General features: G+C 35.0%; 1 protein-coding gene across 4 annotated transcripts in view; it reads right to left on the bottom strand.

Annotated features, from left to right (window-relative positions):
* GCFC2 (GC-rich sequence DNA-binding factor 2) overlaps window positions 1-15,536 on the bottom strand; it is a 72,028-nt gene that overhangs the window by 13,315 nt on the left and 43,177 nt on the right. For 2 of the 4 annotated variants that reach the window (XM_036873525.1, XM_036873526.1), the window contains exons 6-12: window positions 14,000-14,186; window positions 11,169-11,292; window positions 10,088-10,169; window positions 9,501-9,610; window positions 8,525-8,724; window positions 6,657-6,807; window positions 631-755 (exon numbers count right to left, since the gene is read on the bottom strand). In XM_036873525.1, coding sequence (XP_036729420.1) covers window positions 631-755; window positions 6,657-6,807; window positions 8,525-8,724; window positions 9,501-9,610; window positions 10,088-10,169; window positions 11,169-11,292; window positions 14,000-14,186 — 979 coding nt within the window. Of the gene's footprint in view, window positions 1-630; window positions 756-6,656; window positions 6,808-7,162; window positions 8,725-9,500; window positions 9,611-10,087; window positions 10,170-11,168; window positions 11,293-13,999; window positions 14,187-15,536 lie in introns of those variants that run through there. The other 2 variants (XM_036873527.1, XR_005022431.1) reach the window with 2 other exon arrangements.

Genomic DNA, 15,536 nt, shown 5'->3' with positions numbered 1-15,536 from the left:
TATGTCTTATGTTCAGTGAAACTCAATTCTAAATTATGCTAAGATGAGAATCTATCCTATTGAAGCTTGAATCCTCAAAGAGATTACTGTTCTCAACTTTGGCAGATTATAGAAAACTAGTTAATATAATAAATGTTAGCCTAGTTTTAAAATCATTGTTAAAGTAAGGTCATAATACTACTAGACTTTTGCCAAAAAACAAAGGTAATTAGTTTTTTTTTCTTTTAGAAGGAATGAATTTGCACTAATGTATTTATGCCTTTTTGTCTCTGCAGGGCCAATGTATATTCACAAACCTGAAAGACAGCTGGCTGGGCCATGAGAACACAAAGCAGACCACTGAACAGAGAGAAATAAGCTAATAAGAATGAAAGTAATAATCTGGATCTTATTGAATGTATGTGTATCCTTTTATAAGCACTACCATTCCTGTAAGAATGTTCAGAAATATCAAGGTGTATTCTTTCATCTTATTAATTATAAAGAGCAAAAAATGGTCAATCCTAAATATTTTTCCCTAAATAGTTTTCTGATAATTACTTCTTCTGCATCTTCTGTAAACAAAGATTTATAATAAATTATATTAATTTACAAATATATCAAGAAATTCATAATTCTAGAAATTATTACCTGTTTGCCTTTACTAATAACTTCATTTTCACAAGTGGAATGTTCTTCAAGAATCATTCTGCTCTGTGTTATTAAATTTGTTGTCTGTGAGGTTGACAAGGGATCCCAAATGAATTCTACAAAGTCTGAAACAAAAATTTTGGTGGTGCACAATTTAGTTACTAGACTAAGCTTTGCTTATCACATATAAACAATTGAGGCCTTTAGCAAACACTACTTCCCTCCTTATGTGGTTTAAAATCCATGACAATCAGTACCATTACGTATTTGCATACACTCTCTTTTGTTGCAGTCTGGCTCAACTGCAACCCTAGTTAAATCACCTTGTCACAGCATCTGTGCCTGCAACCATGCAGCTAAAACATAGCTGGAAAAAAATACACTTTAAATTGATCACCATGAAACTCCAGTGAGACCTTAATGCTGCCCAGCAATCACATTCTGTTTCCCTGATCCATTCTCTTTCCCTGTGGCCTAGACAATTATTTCCTGCCTTATCCTTCCCCCTTGCTCTCAGTTAATGGACTTTACTCTTCCAGGTGACTATTTCTTATGTTTTCTTTTCTCCACACTTGCTCTCACTCTCAGCTGATTACTTCCCCATTTGATGAGAAAAATAGAATCAATCAGAAGAGAAGCTCCACAAGCTCCTCCTACAGCATCTACACAACTACCAGCACCTGTGCTCATAAACTCTAACTTGTCTCCCATTCCTATGGACAAAGCACTACACTCCTTGCCAAGGCCAACCCTTTATTTGTACAAAAGACCCTAACCCCTTTGGCTTTCTTGAAGATCCTGTTCCTGGAATTCTGCCCTCTCACTTCTACTGGATCTTTTCTATCACTCTACAATTATTTCTCTTGTATTAAAAATAATCCCTCTCTTGACCCTACTTTCCCCTCCAGTGCTGCCTTCTTTCTTTCCTTCATTTTATAACAAAATTACTCAAAAAACTTCCTATCTCCAATTTCTCTCCTCAAACTCCTGAATTCACTTCAGTTAGGCCTTACCTCCAACTATTCTCCTAAACTACTCTTACCAAGTCACAGATAACCTTCACATTTGTAAAATCTAATGGTTGATTCTACTCCCCATCTGATTTATCAGCAACAATTGCAACACTTTTCTTTACTTGGCTTCCAGGATACTATTCCCGTTTCCCACCTACCTCTCTGGTCTCCTTTACTGTTTGCTTGTCATCTTGTTGACTTTCTAAATGCTGGAGTACCTCAGGACTCAGGTCACTTACCTTCTCTTTCCTATTTATATTTATACTTTATACAGAATTCAACCACTTTCCAGACACCTCCACTTTTAACACTCAAGCCTAAGCTACTATCATCTGTTGCTTGGATTACTGCAAAAGCTTCCTAACTGGTCTGCCTACAGTTCATCCTCAACACAATAACCAGAGTAATTCTGTTAAAATGTTAAGGCAGATCTTGTCACTTCTCTGCTCTAAACTCTCCAACTGCTTCTCACTCTTTCACTTAAGTAGAAGTCCTTACAAATGATTATAAGGCCCCATATGACACAGACACTTCATCCTGCTCACCACTTCTTAGTCTCCCCCTTGCTCATTCTACTAAAGTTACCCTGGCTTATGTGCTGTTTTTCAAGCAAATCAGGCTAGCTCCTGCCTCAGGGCCTTTGTACTTGCTGTCTCTGCTGCCTTGGATACTGTTACCTCAGATATTCATATGGGCCACTTCTTTACTTCCTTTTGGAATCTGCTCATTTGTGACCTTCCCAGGAAAGCTTTCCCTGGCCAACCTATTTTAAATTGCACTACTCTTTCATAATTTGTATCTCTTTCCCTTACTTTATTTTTCTCCTTGGCCATTTTAACCAACGTACTCTAGATTTTATTTATTTATCTTGTTTATCATTTGTCTTCTTCATGGAATGTAAGCTCCATGAGAGCAGGGATTATTATTTTGTTCATTGCTGTATACACTGAAGTAACAACTGTGCTTGACCCTTGTAAAATACACGTTAAATAACTTTTTAAAATTTAAATAGGTTAAAAAGAAACACCCCAAGTCAAATATAAAACAGTGATTTCTCAGGCGTCTAGAAGTTTAGGCTTGTAATAACCTTAGAAATATTTGGTCAACTAATACTGAGAGCCTACTATGTGCCTAGCATTAACGACAGGAAACAAAGCAATAAGTAAGACTAGGTAACTGCCTCTGAACAATTCTGTCTAATGGCAAATACAAAAGTTTAGGTAAGCAATTATAATTAAATGTGTAGATGCCACCCTAAGTATGAGTTCAGAGTGCTACAGGAATCCTGAAAGGTATGCCTAATCCAGTTCCTAGAAGTGATGTCCATACTGAGTTCTGAAAGATGAGGAGAAGTTAGCTAGATGAAAGAGGTAGAGTTAGGGGATTTGTCAAGTGGATGGAGGGTAGAAGATATAAAGGCCAAGGAGAATATAGCTGAAGTCCAGTAGAGGTGGAAATGAGGGGAAGAAGGAACCGAGCTTGGCAGGAGATGGGGCTAAAGCACTACTAAACAGAGACAAAATCCTGAAAGGCCTGGAAAGCATGTTAAAGAGTTTAGACTGTCCTAAAGACAGTTAAGAATAATTAAAGTGTTTTACGTGAGGTATGACAGAATCAGACATATTTTAGATAGATCACCATGGTTTTTGTATAGAAAATGGGTTAGAAAAAGGAAAAAAAAAACAGACTTGGCAATTGCTTCTATAAGGAGGTAAGAAAAAGGGAGGAGTGGATGACTTGAAAGTTCTGGTTTGAATATGTGGGTAGATGGAGGTACCATTTTCTAGACAAGGAATATAAGAGGAGCAGGTCTGCAGCAAAGATGACAAGTATAATTTTGCATGTGGAGTTTGAGTTGTCAAGTAGATGTACTCAGAAGGTACTTTGATAAGAGAGATCTGGTGCTCTAAGAAGACATCTGGACTTGTTCTTCCAGTTCTTTTTGATTTAAAATGAAGCAGAATAGTACCATCCAAAAGAACTTTCTGTGATGATGGAAAAAACATCTTACATCTGCACTATTTAATATGATAGCCATGAGTGATATATGGCTATTGAAGATTTAAAATGTGACTAGTGTGACTGAGAACTGAATTTTAATTTTACTAATTTGAAATTTATATTTTAATAGCTACATATTGCTAGTGGTTACCATACTGAGCAACACAGATAGAGATGGCACTAGAGGAGAGTCTGCAATTACCCAGGGAGCTCATGAAGAGTATGAAGAAGGTCCAGGATAGGACTTGAGAATAAATATACAGTATTAATTTCTCATAATGCTACTTATTTGAGGAACTGTTTACTTGTAAGTGAAATATTTGGAGTTTTCAGATGAGTACTTAAATGAGGCACATATATTCTATGCTATCATTAATAGTGCTTAATAGCTAAAAGTAAATAGTTAAAAGTACTATCTTTCTAAGATACCCCATGATTGCACTGCAAGTTATATGAAGAAAAATCTTTAAAGTATAGTCAAGTTGGCTGAGAAGCAATATAAAGTAAGTTGCTTCATCTTTTAAGACTTCTGCAGACTTTGCTGTCAGAATCCATTCTCAGTGACATGGTGGAACAGATCCTTATCAAGTACAATTTCAGATAAAACAAGTCTTCAGACTGAAGCACAAGCATCAATGCCCAAGGGCTTCTGAGTGCTAGTGGCAGATGTGAGGGAAATGTAGTAATGTTTTTTAAAGAAAGAAGAAACACACCATACACAAAAATAAACTCAAAATGGATTAAAGACCTAAATGTAAGGCCAGCCACTATAAAACTCTTGGAGGAAAACATAGGCAGAACACTCTCTAACATAAATTGCAACAAGATCTTTTTTGATCCACCTCCTAGTGAAAATAAAAACAAAAATAAACAAATGGGATCTAATTAAACTTAAAATCTTTTGCCACGCCACATGGCTTGTGGAATTTTAGTTCCCCAACCAGGGATCAAACCCAGGACCTCAGAAGTGAGAACATGGGAGTCCTAACCACTGGACTGCCAGGGAATACCCTAAACTTGAAATCTTTTGTACAGCAAAGGAAACCATAAACAAAACAAAGAGACAAGCCTCAGAATGGGAGAAAATATTTGCAAATGAAGGAACCTACAAGGGATTAATCTCAAAATATACAAACAGCTCATGCAGCTCAATATCAAAAAAACAAATAACCCAATCAAAGAATGGGCGGAAGATCTGCATAGGCATTTCTCTGAAGAAGACATACAGATGGCCAAAAAGCACATGAAAAGCTGCTCAACGTCACTAATTATTAGAGAAATGCAAATAAAAACTACAATGAGGTATAACCTCACACCGGTCAGAATGGCAATCATCAGAAAGTCCACAAACAGTAAGTGCTGGAGGGGATGTGGAGAAAAGGGAACCCTACTACACTGTTGATGGGGATGTGAATTGGTACAGCCACTATGGAGAACAGTATGGGAGGTTCCTTAAAAAACTAAAAATAGAACTACCATATGACCCAGCAATCCCACTCCTGGGCATATACCTGGAGAAAACCATAATTCAAAATGATACATGCACCCCAATGTTCACTGCAGCACTGTTTACAATAGCCAGGACATGGAAGCAACCTAAATGTCCATCAACAGAGGAATGTATAAAGAAGATGTGGTACATATATACAATGGAATATTACTCAGCCATAAAAAAGAACAAATAATGTCATTTGCAGCAACATGGATGGACCTAGAGATTGTCATACTGGGTGAAGTAAGTCAGACAAAGACAAATATCACGTTATCGCTTATATGTGGAATCTAAAAATAAGGGTACAAATGAATTTATTTACAAAATAGAAGTAGAGTCATGGATATGGAAAACAAACTTATAGTTACCAGAGGATGGGGGGGAGGGGTAAATCAAGAGATTGGGATTGACATGTACATACTACTATATATAAAATTGATAACTAATAAGAACCTGCTGTATAGCACAGGGAACTCTACTCAATACTCTGTAATGGCCTATATGGGAAAAGAATCCAAAAAGAGAGTGGATATGTATAACTGATTCACTTTGCTGTACATCTGAAACTAACACAACAATGTAAATCAACCATACTCCAATAAAAATTAAAAAAAAAAAAAGAAACATAAGGGGAGAAGTTAAGGGAAAGAAAGAAATACATGTAGTAGAGATGAAAGTGTGCCCCTAATAAATGACTTATAAAAAAGTAACTAATGAAAGTAATGCTAGGGCTTCCCTGGTGGTGCAGTGGTTAAGAATCCACCTGCCAATGCAGGGGACATGGGTTTGAGCCCTGGTCCAGGAAGATTCCACATGCCGCAGAGCAACTAAGCCCGTGCGCCACAACTACTGAGCCTGCACTCTAGAGCCCGCTCGCCGCCAACTAGAGAAAAGCCTGTGCGCAGCAATGAAGACCCAACGCAGCCAAAAATAAAATAAATAAATTTAAAAAAATAAAAATAAAAGTAACACTAATGTCACAAATACTAAAGATCCAAAAGTATCAGGAGTTTGATAGCCAATCACTTGCACAAACAAGCATTTTTAATCAGCTTAAATTATAACATCTGTTGATTTTTACTGCATATTACAGTTCTTGTGTTCAAAAACGTCTAAAAGGGGGCTTCCCTGGTGGCGCAGTGGTTGAGAATCCGCCTGCCAATGCAGGGGACACGGGTTCGAGCCCTGGTCTGGGAGGATCCCACATGCCGCGGAGCAACTGGGCCCGTGAGCCACAATTACTGAGCCTGCGCATCTGGAGCCTGTGCTCCGCAACAAGAGAGGCCACAATAGTGAGAGGCCCGCGCACCGCGATGAAGAGTGGTCCCCGCTTGCCACAACTAGAGAAAGCCCTCGCACAGAAACGAAGACCCAACACAGCCATAAATAAATAAATAAATAAATAAATAAATAAATATTAAAAAAAAAAAGTCTAAAAAAATTTGTGACTGTAACAGAAATTAATAATCTTATACTTTGCCAAAGAACAATTTAATTTTACCAAGATTACAAAACAGTACCTGTAAGTCGAGGAATAATTGTTTTGCTGATGACAGTAGATAAGATTTTCTTATCAGAACTATCTTCCTTCTTTGAATCTTCCATACTGCTATCTATAAATTCCTCTATAGATATGAACCATGGCATCTGTTTTAGACCTATGGAATCAAACTTATAAATAAAATTATCCAAGTTATAAATAAATTCTTAAACATTAGTTTATTTTTAAATAGTTAACTTTTTCAGTAATTACCAGAGCTTTTCTAAGGATCAAAGGAGAATAATTCCATATTTTAACCCAATATATACAGTACTAGACCACCAAGGGTAGGCAGGATGACATGACTAAGACATGATGTCTAGGCAGTAGGACAGAACACTGCGTTTCATGCATTCATTCATATCCAGAAATGTCCACTATGTGTTCAGAGCCTACTACATGGCAGGTACTGTTAGGAGCAAAATATACGTTTATAACAACAGCAGTTAAAATAGCCATGGACTTTGTTTATAAAAATACACTTACCTCACGCAAAATTCACTTCTGGCTCTCTCAAGTCTCATTGGCACAAATGTATACTTTGCATGTGGTTTAGCTTATTATTAAACAAAGAGCAGATGGCCAATTATTATTTGCTGAATAACTGAATGAACAGATCTTTGCTAGATGTAACAGAGTACTCAGTTCAGCTGGAGTGGTTAACAACTAGGCTGCTTTCCGACCAACTACCTACCACTTTCTTAGGGATAAGCTTGGCTCCTAAACTATGAACACTGCATGGCCCTAACACAGAGCCTAAAGGCATGCATGACTAGAGCAGAGGAAGATAAAACGACAGGGATCCATCCTTTACTTTGTTAAATCTTTATTTTCAGCTCTCCTTTCTTCCTAGAGTTTCATTTTCTCATTTCTGTTTGCTTAACAGGCATATCCACATGGATGTCCCATCATCATTTCATTGTCTATAAAGTAAAACTTCCATCAAAAATGTTTTCCTCTCTGAAAAGTCACCATTTTTATGAATGGAACTACCATTGTACTAATAACTCAGACTCCAAACCTTGGGGTCATCTTTTTGATGTGTTGTGTTAGGGTTATTCTCAGTATTTTACTGATTCTTACTTCATAACGCCACTTGTAATCAACACTTTCTTTCTCTTCCCTTGTAATCAACACTTTCTTTCCCTTCCCTTTGTCACTATCACCCCACGTGACGAATTCTTCACCCTGCACTTGGGCTACAGCAATAGCCTTTCAGTATATACCTTCAACTCTTTCTCCCTAGCCTCCAAGTTAGCCTGTTGCTCAGGGCTTCCTAAAACATTACCTTCATCATGTCACGCCTCCCATTACCTATCAAAACAAGTTCATATCTCTTAATTTAGGATCTACGCAGTCTCTACTAAACTAATATTTCTCCCTATGTACCTTTATGAAATACCCTTTCCTTCCTCTGTCTTCCTGTTTAAATTCTATATATCCTTCAAATCCTCATTTAAATTCCTCATCTTCATTGTAGCTTTCCTAGCCAAGTATTCCCATTATGTCATCTCCAACTTCAGAACTCTTGGTACCTATTTTAATTTCACTCAAACAGACAGTAAAATTCTTAAGGTCTAATACTACCTTTACTTTTTTGAGTGATCTTAAACTTATCATAGAAGAAGATTTAAAAGAAAAAGTGTTTCTTTTACTGATGTTAAGTGTCACTCAGCCTTAAAAACAGAGTGAGAACCAAGAAAAGACGAGTGCAGACTATTACTCCAAAGCACAAATTATCAATTCCAACGTTAAAGGTAAGGTACTTTATAGTTAACCTGATAACTAGAGGATTTAAGTAACTAAATGTGATCAGGATTATTTTTTTCACATGTTAAGCTTATGTACCTTAAGAGGATTCCAATCAATCAACTGAAATCGTATTAGGGGATTTAAAAGCTTCGGAATGCATAAACTAATGAAAGCTTCATAATAAGAATCAGGAAACTTTTCTCGCCATTGTTGAAATTTCAATAAAATATTCTGGATATTACAAAAATCATCGTGTACATCTTCAAAAATCTTCTTATGATCCTGTAAAATGTCACCTGTGAAGAAAATGAGTCTCTGTATAATATGCATTTTAAGTTTATGATCTTGAAGTTTGCTTCCTATAAACATAGTTATATATAACTTATGTAATCAACTGAGCTGAAAATTATCCTTTGACGTTAACATATAAATTAGGTTTTATTAAAAAAACAGTTTAGTAACAATTGACACTAGTAAAGTCTGCCGTTTATTGAGCCCCTGCTATATGCCAAAACATTATAAATACATTATCTCATTTCATCATAACTATGTTCCCTATAAGGTAGGTGCTTCTAGCCTACCTATTTACAGACAAAGAACAAGCAAACAAACAACAATATCAGATATAGTGAAGTCAAGGAATCTGCCAATGATCACACAGACTAGATCCCCTCTTTGAACTCATCTGGTTGACTGTAAAGCCCACACTCAACTATACATATTTTACCTTATAATGCTAAAACTGGGCTTTACTAAATTCAATTATTTTAAATTAAAAATTATAATATAGAAAGTATGCAGTAGGGAAATGAAGCCAAAAATGTTCATGGTTCCTTTATAACAGGAGATGAAAAAGGTTGACGGAGAAAACTCAGGAATACTCATCATGCTCCTCCATTTTATCCATTTTTTCAGAGGTAAGGACAAGTCATATATGCAAAAAAAAAATGTATTCCTTTTTTCCTGAATTTTACCAACTATTTTACATAGCTTAAATAATTAAGGGCAATCACAGTAAAGCATTTTCCATCATTTCAATACTTCAAGACACATTAGAAACTTGATAACTGACCTTGGCTTTTTTGGAAGTCAATCATGTCTGAAGATAGTTCATCATCACTAGATGTTCCTTCCTGATGAGTACAATTCCCAGAAAGAACCCTTGCTTGTCTTCTTCGTGCCCTATATTTTGCAATAAACCAAAAACAAATAAAAAACAAATAGCTCCTGTTGAAAAGAAATGCTTTAAAACAAAAAGTAAAGTCATCACTTACTTAAAATACCCAGAAATAAACCATCACATTTGCATGCAATTTTATGTTAATATTTTTGACATTTTAGCTTCATTAATCTGAATTGGTTCTCCCTCTTTTTTCCTGTAAGACATTCCCATAGCCTACCCAGATTTGGAAGAGCAGGTAACAATGTAATTAGGACCGGCTTCTAGGTATGAGCCATTCCCAGCCTGACAAATGTCATTTTACCCATTCCTTCTGACTGATCCAAATATACCAGTGCATCTTTAAACCATAAATTTTGGTTTTACATCATTCTCACAAATTAATATGCTAGGTTATGGTTATTTATACTATATGGTTAATTGTATTTAAGTAGCAAAAAATACTTGCTCAATGATGCTTTAAGTCTTTATATAGTTACCTTCGAGATTCAATCTCTTCTAAAATCCACTGAGTTTTTTCATCCATAGCCAAGCTTCTATTTGTTGACATCTCAGCTTTGCCTGTTAATGAATAAAATTGATTTCATACTGCAAATTCTCAAAAGAAATACAGTGAAACACTTTGAAAACAAGTTATATCTTAGGTATATATACATATCTGTATATATAAAGACACACACATAGAATATGCTTAAATTGCATATTTCATCATGCAATGAAATTGCAATGTTAACTCCCTATCACAATATTAACAGTCATTGAGTTTGCTAGTCTAAGAAAATGTACCTTGTATGGTGAATATAGTTCAGCACTTGAGAACAGTAACAAAATTTAATATAAAGTTTCTTTCCCTCGTATTCTTTTTCAGCAGTTTTCACCAGTTTTTTTTCTGTCCCTATAGTCAAATGCTAGAAACATCTGCATTACCAATATGTCATTCATATTATTTCCTATTTTAGCATGTACTGTAATTTATGACCAACTGAATGTCATGTATTTGAGTCATTCTCATTTTGCTTTTATCATCTACTTGATGCTATGGTCCCATTTCTTTCACTATACCCTGACAGCACCTTAATCAATGGAAGACATCTCTGAAAATACAAAACCAGTGTGAGAACTGAAGGGAAGCATCCAAATCTTTTATTAATATAATAAGATCTTACAGATGATTCTATGCTGAACCCACCAGAATTTCTTTAACCTCCACAAACAATCTGTGGACGGGCTATGGAAAATTTATAAAGTTGTATTTCTGACACAGTCTACATATTTATGTCAAGTCATCTCCAAACAGTCATTAAATGGTCCTATAAATATTTTGTTTCAAATACTAAGTGATTAGAAGTTATAATTTTCATTTTTTAGTTTTAGACTGCATTTAAGACATTTTGAAGCCCTAGCTTAAATGGTTTGGGATTTTTGGAAGGGGCTAAGTGAAAGTTTAGTGGGAAAATACTCAAAAAACATTTTTTATACAGGAATAAAAATATTTTTATCTTTTAGCTGATAATTTAGCTTAATGAATAAAAAATCACATTGAACATGAAAAACACTAACGTGATAACTGTTGTAAATACGCTGATTCATGTTTTAATTCATCTTGCCTGCGTTTCATAAAGATCATGGCTTGTTTTACAAGGAGTGCATGCATGGCTGATTCTATTTCTTGGATGTTGATAATCTGAAATACATATATAAGTAACATTTTGTGGGTCATCATTAATGAATTATAAAAAATAATATTTATCTATAAGCACATTACATGCTCAATTCTCATATACAGAAACATTTTTTATACCATCTCATCTCAATTAAAAGAACATTGTGAGGAACAGACCTAGCTTCCAATACTTTTAATACTAATAAAACTAGAAAATCAACTTAGTGTATTAAAACAGCTATAAATAATAAAACCTAATGGGCTGGAGTCAGGAACATGGTAAGAGTGGATAGATAAGAAGAAGGATTCTTTTTTGAGCTAAAAGAGAAGGAGGAAATGATGACTGCAGCTATTTTTCACAGGCTGAGCAGGGGCAGACTGTAGGGAACACTTGAGGAAACTGGTAAAATTTGAAAAAAATAGAGAACGGAAGAGACCTAACCAGACAAGTAAGAAAGCTGTCAAGAAGAATTGAGTGATTAGTTGAAATTGGCATTTTTATATTTCTTGGGCAACAATCCCCCCAACTCCAACGATGTTCCATAGCTAATGCTATGGATTCAAGCCTTTGACAGTGGAATTCTTCAAGGATGAATGAAGAAAGTTACATTGTAATAGATATTTCAGAAAAGTAACTACCAAGTGATATTAAAGGTAGTCAACTTAAAACAATAGGGCAGAAAATACAATTATTTATAATATTTTAAAAGTAAATTAAAAGTAATGCAGAAAGTAGAGTATATTTTTAAAATGATTAGTCTACTTTAAAAAAAGGACAACTTAAGACCCCAGTGTAAGGACTTAGTATGTATAAAACAAAAACAGAAATTATAATGGAAAAGAATGATTCATAAATCTGATTAACACAAAAATTTCAAAACATCTGATGACATTGCTAATTACTAGAGAAATGCAAATCAAAACTACAATGAGGTATCACCTCACACTGGTCACAATGGCCAACATCAAAAAGTCTACATATAACAAATGCTGGAGAGGGTGTGGAGAAAAGGGAACCCTGCTACACTGTTGGTGGGAATGTAAACTGGTGCAGCCATTATGGAAAACAGTATGGGGGTTCCTTAAAAAACTAAAAATAGAGTTGCCATATGATCTTGCAATCCCACTCCTGGGCATGTATCTGGAGAAAACTCTTAATTCGAAAAGATACATGCACACCAATGTTCACAGCAGCATTATTTACAATAGCCAAGACATGGAAACAACCTAAATGTCCACTGACAGATGAATGGATAAGGAAGATGTGGTGTACACATGCATGCACACACACACACACACACACACACGCAATGGAATACTACTCAGCCATAAAAAAGAATGAAATAATGCTATTTGCAGCAACATGGATGGACCTAGAGATTATCATACTAAGTGAAATAAGTCAGAAAGAGAAAGACAAATACCATATGATATCACTTATATGCAGAATCTAAAATATGATACAAATGAACTTATTTACAAAACAGAAACAGACATAGAAAACAAATTTATGGTTACCAAAGGAGAAAGGGGGTGGGGGAGGGATAAATTAGGAGTTTGGGATTAGTGGATACAAACTACTATATATAAAATAAACAACCAGGTCCTACTGTACATCACGGGGAACTATATTCAATATCCTGTAATAAACCATAATGGAAAAAAATATGAAAATGAACATACATATACATAACCGAATCACTTTGCTGTATACCAGAAACTAACACGTTGTAAATCAACTATACTTCAATAAAAAAAATTAAAAATAGGGGCTTCCCTGGTGGCGCAGTGGTGGAGAGTCTGCCTGCCAATGCAGGGGACACGGGTTCGAGCCCTGGTCTGGGAAGATCCCACATGCCGCGGAGCGACTAGGCCCGTGAGCCACAACTGCTGAGCCTGCGCGTCTGGAGCCTGTGCTCCGCAACAAGAGAGGCCGCGATAGTGAGAGGCCCGCGCACCGCGATGAAGAGTGGCCCCCGCTTGCCACAACTAGAGAAAGCCCTCGCACAGAAACGAAGACCCAACACAGCCATAAATGAATAAATAAATAAAATTAAAAAAAAAAAAAAAAAAAAAATTAAAAACAAAAAAACATATCTAATGTGAAAAAACCATTGCAAACAAAACCAAAAGACAAAGCAAATTGGAATGTTTACCTACATCAAATAGGATAAAGCACTAAAATTTTTAAGCAATAAAGAACTGTTCACCATATACTGGAAAAAGAAAAAAGGAAAAAAACCCCACAAAAAACCTCCGTATAAACCAAGAAGATAGCAGGGCAAAGGACACAATTATTCAAAAGAAGAAAAACTACATGTGTTAACAAAACAAAGGGTTTGTTTGAGATCAAAATAAATATGTAAAAACAAAAACCATTTTTTAATGTAGTAAACTAGATACAATCTTTCTGGAGGATAATTTAGCAATGTTTCGTAAGCCTTAAAAATATTTAGACCCTTTCACTTAATAATTTACTTTCTAGGAACTTTTCTTAAACAGATGGAATTTTTAAAATGTATACTGCTATTTATAAGTTGCAAAATGATTACAAAAAACGTCTAACTGTCCAACATTGAGGGAACACTTAATACTCCAGTATGTCAAAAATGTGTAGCAAGAGTCCTAGATGAAATATTTACTTATGGGATTTAGACTTTTAAAAAAATCACATTGTAAGGGAATTTCTCCATAAAAAGGAAATGATTACATATTTATAGATATGTACCTTTTTATTAAGACAGTCAATTAAATTATCCACATAAACTTTCATGCTTTTATAGAATTTAAAATTTAGAACTTGATTTGATGAATTCTCTAGGTTCTGGATGGTACTCTTTGAGCTCTTGACATCTTGTATATATTTTTCATATTCCCTCAGGTGTGAGCGGTGAGTATCCTGTAGTAATGTTAATCTAAATAAATATAAAATAAAAATAAATAAAAATTGCTTTATATTACAAAGTTTTATTTCTATTATAGTAAGTAGCGGTCTAATGAAAAATTTTTTCAAATCTACCTTATAAAGACCACCAAGTAAACTGACAATCATATGAACCTGGGTTTATAAGACTTGTAGAGCAAAGGAAAACACCAGGATAAAAGAGGTTTCAAAGGGAAAGGTAGGAAAGGACACTTAAAGATTTTTAGGTGCTGGAGCTAATCATAAGTTAGTCTTAGAGGAGAAGTTAGTAATTGTGGATTGATCAGATTTTATAAACAAGGTGAGTTCCTGCAATAATCAGTGGTTTTATATTTGAAACACAGGAGTCCATGTGGAGTTACTGTTAAATCAGTCTGTGGTCTTCCTTGCAATATGGGTATCTGAGCTGGTATTAAAACCATTTGAGCATGTTATGATTTGATATAATTTATCTGTTTTGTGACTCATAATGGTTTCTGTTTTGTCATTAGAATTTGATGTTCCGTGAGGTGCATTTCATTCCCTCTGTTGTTGCTGTAGCCCCTATACTGCTCTGTTGATGTTCAGAAAGCCCAGTTTCTTTCAGCTCTTGTGAATATCACATGTATCAACTGATGTAACATAAAAAAACTCTCAAATACAATTCAACATCTGCTTATCTTTTAAAATTCACTTACCCCTTACATATAAGAAACACACAAAAAATCTAGAATGTGTTTTACACTAATATTTGACACTGTGAGCACATTAGAATTAGAGAATTAACTAAATGAAATAACAAATTCATAGTATTTGGACTTGAATCAAACAATTAAAAAAAATTAAACTTCTGCTAACCTCCTCTAAAATGAAAACTCATTAGCAAGCACTTGCTTAGGCCAAATGTCCTCTTCTCAAGTTTCCCTTGAACAATGACTACTGCATTTGTCTCTGAAAGTCTTTCCTTGCTTTATATAAAAAACAGAGGCAGTTAAGAAATAAATCAAGATAATAATGTACAGCAAGCATTATTAATGCTTTAAGTGTAGTATTAAAGTGTAGCTTTAAATGCTTTAAGTGTAGTATTGCCGGTTACAGCAGTAAATGTGTAAGTACATATATGGAAAAACAAGGTATGGAACAGGGTATATAAGTGTGCTTCAATTTTGTATTAAAAATGGGGCAATATATAAGTACATATGTGCTTACACAGACATACATATATATTACTTCTGTAAGGAAACATAGGAAACTGGTAGAAATGGTTTCCTCTGGGGAAGATGACTTCCTTTTCTCTGTATAAGCTTTTGTACTGTTTGACTTTTCTGTCTTTAAACCATAAAATATATTTTCTTTTAAAATA

This window comes from Balaenoptera musculus, chromosome 13 (genome assembly GCF_009873245.2).
Source record: "Balaenoptera musculus isolate JJ_BM4_2016_0621 chromosome 13, mBalMus1.pri.v3, whole genome shotgun sequence".
In the NCBI taxonomy this organism is placed as follows: domain Eukaryota; kingdom Metazoa; phylum Chordata; class Mammalia; order Artiodactyla; family Balaenopteridae; genus Balaenoptera; species Balaenoptera musculus.
This window is presented reverse-complemented; position numbering and strand designations above follow the sequence as displayed.